We start from the raw sequence: 10796 nt of genomic DNA, 5'->3' as shown, positions 1-10796 counted from the left end.
GCTTGAAGAGGAGAGGCGCCTTGAGGTGGGAAGGGGAGGGAGGGAGGGGGTGGTTGATGGGTGGGTGTCTGGCGGTGCAAGGATATTTTTTTGAAGCGAATGAAGGAGCTGAGAGAATGTTAAGTGTGGTGGAGTCACGAGATTCTGGGAAGGGAGAAGTTTCCACGGAATATCCTCCTTCCCTGGAACCCACACACACACACACACACACACACACACACACACACACACACACACACACACACACACACACACACACACACACACACACACACACACACACACACACACACACACACACACACGTTTAAGATACTCCAATACCATTCCGTATGAGAAGAAAGAAAAATATCAGAATTTTTATTGCGTGTAAGTTGCGTGCGTGCCTTCATTACACTCCCCACCTAAGTCCTTCCGCTGTGACTTCTGCCTCGCTAACCAGCGGTGAGACGTACCTGTATGAAGAGAGAGAGAGAGAGAGAGAGAGAGAGAGAGAGAGAGAGAGAGAGAGAGAGAGAGGGGGGGAATGGTGGTTGTCAGGCAACTTGAAGTTCTGGCAAAAATTTATATGTGCTAATTCGATGTAAAGAAAAAAAAAATGTGTGTGTGTGTGTGTGTGTGTGTGTTATAGAAATTCCACGATAAGCACATGTGTTTTTTAGTTCACACACACACACACACACACACACACACACACACACACACACACACACACACACACACACACACACACACACACACACACACACACACACACCATAATGTCAATACTTTTTACTCTTTATTTTCGCTTCTGCAGAGTAAAGAAAAGAAAATGAAACGTAAATTAACCTCACATAGGAAAAAAATAGCATCGATCTACATTACAGTACCTCAAAAATGAACAAATAGATAGATGAATGACATGAAACACACACTCTCTCTCTCTCTCTCTCTCTCTCTCTCTCTCTCTCTCTCTCTCTCTCTCTCTCTCTCTCTCTCTCTCTCTCTCTCTCTCTCTCTCTCTCTCTCTCAAAATACAGAACTTACAAGCGTAGTCACAGCTGCTTTAAACATTTGCTCCGCTCAACTCAAGTGTTAACAGACGGCCCCGTGCGTGCAAAGTATCTGAAGCTTACCTCTAAAGACAGCATTAGCATTCACACAACGCATCGCCAAAACCCTTTTCCAGGCCACAACTTTCCAAGCCTTTACGCCGTGATTGCCCCACGCAGGCCTGTCCCACACCAGTATTGAGGCTGTCTGCTGTACCTCCTGCGTGCTGTGGGACGGATCGGATGGATGTAATGCATAGATGGGGTGGATGGGATGGTGCAATGGCTTATTCGTGGGGTAGTTACGTAAGATGTGTGAAAGTAAATAGTATCTTTCTAATGGATTCCTTTTTTATGCAAGAGGGAGAACTGCCAAGGGCAAAAAATATGTATATTAGAAAAAAAGGCCCGCTGGAATTGCAGTCTCCAAAAAAAAAAAAGATCGAAAGAATTAGTCAAAAGCCTGGGACAAATGTCTTGACACCTTCTTCGTAGGAAGATGGAAATTCAGAAGCAGGCAGGGAGTTCCAGAGTTTACCAGTGAAAGGTATGAATGACTGAGAATACTAGTTAACTCTTGTATTAGAGAGTTGGACAGAATAGGAATCAGAGAAAAAAGAAAGCCTTGTGCAGCGAGGCCGCAGGAGGAGGAGAGGCATGCAGTTAGCAAGATCAGTAGGACAGTTAGCATGAAAATAACTTTAAAAGATAAACAGAAATGAAACATTTCGGCGGTGAGAAAGAGGCTGAAGACAATCAGTCAGAGGAGGGGAGTTGAATAGGATAGATGGGATGGTGCAAAGAATTAATTCGTGGGGTAGTTACGTAATGTGTTTGAAAGTAAATGGTATCTTTGATTAGTCCTCTTTTTTTCCCCACGTTTTCCTCCTCCTCCTTGTGACACGACAGCTGATAACATATCTCAGACGGTTAGTCAAATCTCTTGTAGAACAAAGTGCCGCGTGTGTGTGTATACCTAGAAAAAACCAGTGACTTATCATCAGCTCTGTCATAAAACCTCCTAGTGAAGAACGCCACTTCTCTAATGCAACACGTGATTTGTTTTTCCTTTTTTTTTGCATATCTATATTTATTTATTGTGTTTTTAGTCTTCTATTCAGCCTCAAGAGGAGTCATTGCTACTTCACACCCACCCTGCTTATTCTTTCTTCACACCTCACTACTCTCTCCTACTTCCTGCTTTTCTCCCTACTCATCCCCACTTCACACTCTATTCTTTCCTACTTCACGCTTCCCATGACTTGTTTTTTTTCTTTATTCATCCACAAGACTTGTATATTCACTCTTTCATTTTTCTTATGACTTTTTTTTCTTTCCATTCACCCACCAGACATGCACTATAGGAACTTTCTTCGTATCTTCCTTGAGTATTTTTTCCCTTCTCATTCCCAAGCCCTCTCTGAACTGATTTTTATATTCATTTCATTTCTCTTCCTATCTACACAGTTCTTTCCCATAATATATTTGTTTTCATTTGCAGTTCAGACACTAGACATATACTCGTATTGCCTTTATTTTTCACGCTCTCCGCTCCGGGTCTCTCCTCCTTGCTTACCATGGGACTCTGTCTGTATACGTGCAGCACAGTCATTCTTTCACAGGTTATAGGAAAAGTGTTAGCATTTTGTGACTGAGGCAATAGAAAGGTTTTAAGATACCTAACCTAACCAAATTTAACCTAATCTAACCCTAATCCAATCTAGCCCAACCCACTTGCATCTTTTATTTTATTTATTTATTTATTTATTTAATTTTTTTTTGAGGGAAAGTCCTTAAAAGTGAGCCATTTTTTTTTTTACGTGATTTTAGTTTTTTTTCTTTTGTCTGGTATCCTCCGATTATAAAACTCTGTATCTGTTGTTATGTATATAAGTATGTATATCTATTTATCTATCAACCTGTCTATCTATTCATCTAACGATTTTATAAAGGTTGATCGTAGACATTAAATTTGTTGATGTACGTGTGTGTGTGTGTGTGTGTGTGTGTGTGTGTGTGTGTGTGTGTGTGTGTGTGTGTGTGTGTGTGTGTGTGTGTGTGTCTACCGTTGTCACCTTGATTACTGTACACACACACGAGACTAATTTTGTGTACACGCCACGTTCGCTTCTGTGCGTTAGTTGGGAATTAATTTGCCTAAACTAAATTGCCTCTCCCTTTTTTTCCAGTTTTACTTTTATCTGTAAATCTCTTAAACATGATATTTATTTTTTTCCATTGGTGGAGTGGATTTCTCTCTCTCTCTCTCTCTCTCTCTCTCTCTCTCTCTCTCTCTCTCTCTCTCTCTCTCTCTCTCTCTCTCTCTCTCTCTCTCTCTCTCTCTCTCTCTCTCTCTCTCTCTCTCTCTCTCTCATGTACGAAAAAAAAACTAAAAGAAAGGAACGATGAATGGCTCAAGGGAACACGATTTATGCTCGCTTTGGGTGTCACTCTCCCCTTTAAGAAATATTATCAATCACAACAAGATCACCAGCTTGATAATTTGCAAGACACGCTTCATTTTATGCCTGCAGGAATTTGTTGTGCTTGGAGATATCGTGGAGCATGGCATACCCTCCCCCCCCTTTCTCTCTCTCTCTCTCTCTCTCTCTCTCTCTCTCTCTCTCTCTCTCTCTCTCTCTCTCTCTCTCTCTCTCTCTCTCTCTCTCTCTCTCTCTCTCTCTCTCTCTCTCTCTCTCTCTCTCTGATGCAATGATGATAGAGGGACGAACAGTTAACAATGAGAAGGCAAGAACATACATATAGATACGTTCATAGATATACATACATGCATACATACATACATGCATAAATACATAGATGCATATATATACATACATGTATATGCTTACAAATGAGTAACAAACAGGACAAAATGCAAGATAAATGTAGGAAATTAGTGCCAGCAAAGCGTCAAGTAACTAAACAAGGCGAGAGAAATTATGAATGATGCAGAGATGTAGTGCTGTCCTAATCGAGCAATAGATTCGTGCAGTGCATAGAGAGAGAGAGAGAGAGAGAGAGAGAGAGAGAGAGAGAGAGAGAGAGAGAGAGAGAGAGAGAGAGAGAGGCGTGCAAGACCGTCTTCTCATAATTTTGGATAATCCTTTAGACTATATTTTTTTTATAGAGACTAGGAGATTTAGTGGACTTTTTTCATGCCTTTTTGTTGCCTTTTGCTTCAGCCTCTCATATGGAAAAAATAAAAAGAAAAGCACTCTATATGTATTTAGGGTGAACCTGATAACTTGGTATTAGAAGACAGGTCTTACTGGGTTGATTGAATCCTGTAAAGGTGCGAATATGTGAAGATATGAACGTGTAAATGGTAATAGGTTAATATATACGTGCCTGTCCTCCTGTGCAGTTCCCGCCGCTTGTGAGTCTCGAGTGTCGGCGAGTGCGTGGCGTGCGTGGCTGCAGGTGAGGCGAGGGTTTGCAGTATTGTATATCCACCTTAATCGAGCTAATGCCTATTGTAATTAAGTAATGTAGACTGACGCTAATTGATGTTCACTGTAATACAGTGTAATTATTTGTCACTTGGAATGATTAAAGGATGAGTTACTTGTGTACATTTACCTCTTCGCCATTGCTCACCTGAGAGTTAATTAATGGGAACAGGTGTAAGGAAAGGAGTTTGAAGAAAAAATTGACTTTTATTTTTCTTCATGACTTTTCATGTTCTTGTAGTACGTTCAGTAAATAGAATTGTAACTAACGGAAAAAAATAAGATAAATAATGTCTGAATGCAGTTATGATGAAGTATTTGCATTGATATTTTATGTTATGGTTAATATTTCATTGTTGTTTTTGGGGAAAAAAGTGACACATTCTTTACATCCAATTTTTGTATAAATCACAGTAAGTGGAAATGATGATGAATTAAATGGCACTTGCATGCAGTGACGATGAAGTATTTACACTGATATTTTATGTTACGATTGTTAATATTTCAATGTCGCATTTCAATAAGGCAATATTTTCGTTATTGAGCCTGGATGGTGAATCACGCAATCCGTCACACTCATGAGTGGCAAGTGCTTAGCGTGTTTCAACACTCCACCGTTGTTAATTGGCGCATCCCTGTTTGAACCCGCCCAGCACATGTGAATGTAAGTGCAGCAAACACGCCAATAAAAACGTGTTAAGCTTCGGCGCCAACAATTAATTTTAGTGCTTGACTGAGTGCACGGAGACAACCGCTTCAATTATAATTACCGTATTTTATGATCACGTGATTGGGAGCAAAATTATTACAGCGGTGGCGGCGCGGAGTGTGAGGCCAGCTGCTGTGAGGGGCGCGGCAGCCATCTTCTGGGCGTCCGCCGGCGTCAGGAGGGAAGGGAGGGTGATGGACTGTATGTTGATGTTGTTCGTGGTGTTGATAGTGTTGGTGGTGGTTTTGTTATGGTGGTGGTTGAGATAAGGTCAATAATGGCGATGATGATTTTGTTTTTTAATGGTGACGTAGTGGTGGTGATGGAGATAGTGGAAATGATTGTGGTGGTGACGATCTTTATCATCTTTATTAGTAGTAATGGCGTTGACCTAAGTGGTGGCGGTGGAGATCGTGGTAATGGTGGTGGTGGTGGTGATGATGGTGGTAATTCATGTTCGTAAAAAGGAAGAAAGGCTTCACGCTGTGCAACAAACGCCATGAAATATTACCCTGTGAGCCTAAAAGAAAAAAAATGAAAATTGAAACAAGGAAAATCAGGAGGTAATTCGGTGGTCGAGGTGATTGATATTCTGCTTGTGAAGGGGTTAAAGGTACAGGAAGACGGTAAACCAAACAAAGAAACTCCAGGACTTCGCCAAATAAAATAATACAAGAAAATGCATTTTATCTCTTTCTGCTTATCGTTCATTATAGATAATGCCAAAGTGAACTTGGGAAAGAATCAAGACAAGAAACCTAGAAGATGAAGAATCAGAAATGAAATGCAGAAAATATTATTCACTTTACACACTACAGAGATAAGTGGAGATAATGACAATAATAGCAATACGAAAGAGACTCATAGAGAGGCATTGGCGGTATATCTAGGAATAAGATGTAGACAAAAACATTGATTATCTCCTCAAATATAGAAGAATTACCTTGGAAATAAATTGGAGAGAGAGAAAAAAAAACACGGAGAATGAGTAAAATAATGAGTTGAGAAAGTCCCTTTGCATGCACCAATAAGACACGAGGTAGTACAGTACAGTAACAGGCACTATGCACAGGTAGGAGCAATTAACGCGTTCAGGTTATCAGCGACCGTGTGGAGTAACAGGAGCAGATGACAGGATCGGGAAGGCTGCGTGTGGGAGATTGAAGACAGTCAAGATGGGATGGGAAAGTAATGATGGTGGTAACTATCTGGCTTTTGGTGGTGGTGGTGATGATGAGAGGGAGAAGCAGGAGTAGTAGAACCACCACCACCACCACCACCACTCTGTAACTCAGGGACCCATGACGAGGAAGTCATGGAAAGACTTCAGGGGATCCGTGAACTGGAGTAAGAGAGAGAGAGAGAGAGAGAGAGAGAGAGAGAGAGAGAGAGAGAGAGAGAGAGAGAGAGAGAGAGAGAGAGAGAGAGAGGGGGGAAGAACTTCAGTCTTTTTTGTTGAAGTTGCGTGGAATAAGAATAAGTTTAATGTGAGATGAAGTATGGAGGCAATATTTCAGCTTTTCCAGGGTAGATTATGCTTCTTTATATGCTTGTTCGTTTGTATTTATTTTTGTATCAAGGAATCTTATCAAGGGTGCAAAAAATCCCGCTCTACTTAATGATATGCTATTTTGAAGTTAATTAATTGCTGCGGGTTCTAAAGGCTATGCTTCACTATTTACTCATTTATTTATGTTTTTATGTGTGATAAGAGATCTAACTAAAAACACAAAAATTCAGAAAGTCTCGCTCTACTTACGTATGTGCCATTCCTAAATAAGTTAATTACTGCAGGTTCTGAAAGACTTGCCAGTTTAGTTGCTGAGGTGTCTTGATAATCCTCCTTTGAAGCAGCTCAGGGTGTGTGTGGAAGGCAAAAACAGAAATGGGTGCAGAGTTCCAAAGTTTATCAGTGAAAGGGATGAAAGAGTGAAGGAGTTCTGCTCACGACCAGGCGCTACGGGAGGGACATCATCGCCTCCCCGTGGCCTGAACACTTCCAGGAGGGGATCAAGACGTACCCAGAACTAAGTTAGACACTAGTTGGAAGACTCCTTCTTTGCAGAGTTCCAGGGAGTGGAAAGTGTCACTTCATTTGTGTAGCTATGCATGGTTTTACTGAACAATAACGCAACTAAAAGGTCTATAAAGTTTAAACTACTTAATTCTTTTTCGTCAGTAGTGTCTTTCGAGAAAATATACTTTAAAATTGAACTGATCTTCTGTAGTACATTTTAGGGATTACTGCGGTCTTAGCCAGCCATGTTGTCAGGCGAAGTTTTTACTGTAGTATCTCTTGCCCAACCTCCCGTGCATGTAAGTACACAGAAATATCATCATAAAACACTGATATATTCCAGCCATGTGAGTGAGAGAACATGTGTTTAAGCTTGCTCATGGAAGGCAAACAGCTTCTTCTACACACACATCATGGCTTTCGTGACCCTTGGAGGTTGGCGAGGGCACCGCAGCAAATATAAGCCAGGGGTGTGAGAGAGTGAGAGAGGGAGAGAAGGATGGCAAAGCGGTCCCTGCAGGCAAATTATTGTGACTGGTGAGAGGTAAAGCAGCCGTGCATTCCTCCAGCCGCGGCTTCCCTCCTTAGGCGGCGGTCGTGTCGTGCAGGCAAGGGGCGGCTGGCGGGCAGGCTGCTGGTCGGGAAAGTACACACACACACACACACACACACACACACACACACACACACACACACACACACACACACACACACACACACACACACACACACACACACACACACACACACCGGCCCGGTAGCTCAGTGGTTAGAGCGCTGGCTTCACAAGCCAGATGACCGGGGTTCGATTCCCCGGCCGGGTGGAGATATTTGGGTGTGTCTCCTTTCACGTGTAGCCCCTGTTCACCTAGCAGTGAGTAGGTACGGGATGTAAATCGAGGAGTTGTGACCTTGTTGTCCCGGTGTGTGGTGTGTGCCTGGTCTCAGACCTATCCCAAGATCGGAAATAATGAGCTCTGAGCTCGTTCCGTAGGGTAACGTCTGGCTGTCTCGTCAGAGACTGCAGCAGATCAAACAGTGAATTACACACACACACACACACACACACACACACAGGGCTGTGAAACAGACACGCAATTATTTGACAGAGGGAGTAAATATATATAGACACTTCTATAGAAAGTTACTTACTAGTAATTGTAGGCGAGTTTCAGACACACACACACACACACACACAGAGAGAGAGAGAGAGAGAGAGAGAGAGAGAAAGGCAAGCATAATGGTGAACAAGCAATAAGTTTGTTGGTCTACCATTGCCTCTCTCTCTCTCTCTCTCTCTCTCTCTCTTGGGGAATGCTATTGGCAAAAAAACATGCACAGTATCTTTTTCTCTTTACTATTCATTCTTGTGTGTGCGTGTATGTGTATATGCGTGTACATGTGTGTGTGTGTGTGTGTGTGTGTGTGTGTGTGTGTGTGTGTGTGTGTGTGTGTGTGTGTGTGTGTGTGTGTGTGTAGGTGGTTGGGTGTCTGGATGTGTGGGTATTATGGTTAGGAAACGAAAAAGAAGGAATATGTCTCGGAAAATGAAAAACCAGGCATAAAAGGTGAGGCCCGTTTTTGGCTCCGTGGACCTCCTCCCGCAGTTATTACCCGAAAGGCTGCGCTGGCCGAGAACACTGCCTGAAATCTTGCCAGAAAGCAGCAAGACAACCAGAAAGTGTAAGCCGTCTGCTGCAGTGGAAGGCAAGGCGCGTGGGCTGGCGGAGGGTGGAGGGAGGTGGTGTGGGTTTGAGGGAGGATTGGTGTGGGCTGGTGGAAAGAGGTGGTTTGGGCTGATGGAAGATGACGACGTGGGCTGGTTGGGAGGAAGGCGAGTCTGTTTGGTGTGGTGGGGAGAGGAAAGCGATTTGGGATGATAAGAGACGGGGGTGTGGGCTGGAGAGAGGGAGATGGTGTGCATGGGCTGGTGAAGGGAGGAGGGCGGAGATGTGGCCCGGCTGGGGGACGGAGGGAGGTGGTTTGGCTGATGGATGCAGGTGACAGGGGATAGGGGTTGGTGGGTGGTGAAGGGGACGGCTTGGGCTGGGGGCGGCAGGCAGGTTGGCGGAAGGGCTGGCGGCGGGAAGTGGTGACGACCCTCCACCCCGTCGTACCCGCTTCCGAGGCGGCGCAAAGCTGACCGCCGCGCCGCTCCGGACCAACTGAGTCGCCGACGCTGATTTAATCTGTGTTCATTCATCTTTATTACACAACAGGCCGGCAGTAGGCTTTCCTGTGCGTTGCGCCGCCTACATGGCCTGCATCCGGCTCCTTACATACGGCAGGCGCAGCAGCCACAACACCTTTCTGCTGCGACTCCGTTATGTCAGCTCGATGCACTCCTCCATGAGGGTCCAGGGCCGAGGGTGTGTGCGTGGTGCGGCGCGATAGGTATAGTGCCGCACGTAGCCTCGCGGCCCGCCGATGGCAGCTCCACCGGACCACCCCTGCACGGTGCAATACGCTGCAATATCACTACGCCTGCCTGCCTGCCAGCCTGCCTGCCTCATCCTCTCCCTCACGCCCCTTTCCCATCTTGCCATACTCTCTTTTCCCCCCGTCAGATACACTTTTCACCCTTTTTACTTTGTAGGGCATTCTCTCTCTCTCTCTCTCTCTCTCTCTCTCTCTCTCTCTCTCTCTCTCTCTCTCTCTCTCTCTCTCTCTCTCTCTCTCTCTCATGCACACACCTTCCCTTCCTGCTTCTCTAACCGTCTCCTTCACTCCACTAAACACTGCTCCCTCCTTCCCTCCCTCTCTTCCTTCCTCCCTCTTTCTTTCCCTCCCTCCTTCCCTTCTTCCTTTTTTCATTCCCACTCCCTCTCTTCTGGTCCCTCCAAACCCTTCATCCTCCAAACACACACACACACACACACACACACACACACACACACACACACACACACACACACACACACACACACACACACACACACACACCTTGCCAGCCAGATCAAAGAGACGTGTCATAGAGCGTTAACCAAACACAGGTAAAGCCCAATAAATGTAGAGAAGGAGCCGAGAGAAGCCGAGGAGACCCAACCGTCAGAACACATCGTCTTCAGCAGGGGCGCTCTCTCTCTCTCTCTCTCTCTCTCTCTCTCTCTCTCTCTCTCTCTCTCTCTCTCTCTCTCTCTCTCTCTCTCGTGACGTCAAGCTCGCATGGGATCAGGATTGGCTAAAGGCGCTGGGTCGGTGTGGGACGCGGCGGCCACACACAGCTGATTGATTCTACTTATCAGAGAATCATTGGGAGATAACAGTGCCCGCGGAAACCAAATGTGTGGATGTTTGAGTGTATGTAGACATAACCTCGCTCCCTCCGTTAGCCTTAGACCTGTTATCTGTGTGTGTGTGTGTGTGTGTGTGTGTGTGTGTGTGTGTGTGTGTGTGAGAGGGCTGGTTGGTTAGGTTGAGAGGTGCTCGGAAAGAAGTATCAGGAAAGAAAGTAAGAAAGTCTCCTCAATTTTTACAAGGAAAATAGTAGTATAATGAAAATGGGTTACAGTTGTAATTGTATTTAGTAACACAAAATCTTAGTAGTTAGGTTAGGTAAGATTAGGTTAGGTTAGGTTAGGTTA

At 44.5% G+C, this 10796-nt stretch overlaps 1 protein-coding gene across 1 annotated transcript in view; it reads right to left on the bottom strand.

The window, feature by feature from the left end:
- The window catches only part of LOC123515873 (early nodulin-like protein 2), a 21530-nt gene extending 12115 nt beyond the window's left edge, over window positions 1-9415 (bottom strand). Inside the window, exon 1 of the mRNA XM_045274756.1 lies at window positions 8827-9415. Coding sequence (XP_045130691.1) covers window positions 8827-9415 — 589 coding nt within the window. The remainder of the gene's footprint in view (window positions 1-8826) is intronic.
- Window positions 9416-10796: the final 1381 nt, after the last annotated feature.

Source organism: Portunus trituberculatus, chromosome 40 (genome assembly GCF_017591435.1).
Source record: "Portunus trituberculatus isolate SZX2019 chromosome 40, ASM1759143v1, whole genome shotgun sequence".
Classification (NCBI taxonomy): Eukaryota; Metazoa; Arthropoda; class Malacostraca; order Decapoda; family Portunidae; genus Portunus; species Portunus trituberculatus.
Note: the sequence above shows the minus strand (reverse complement) of the source record. Positions and strands in the feature narration are given on the sequence as shown.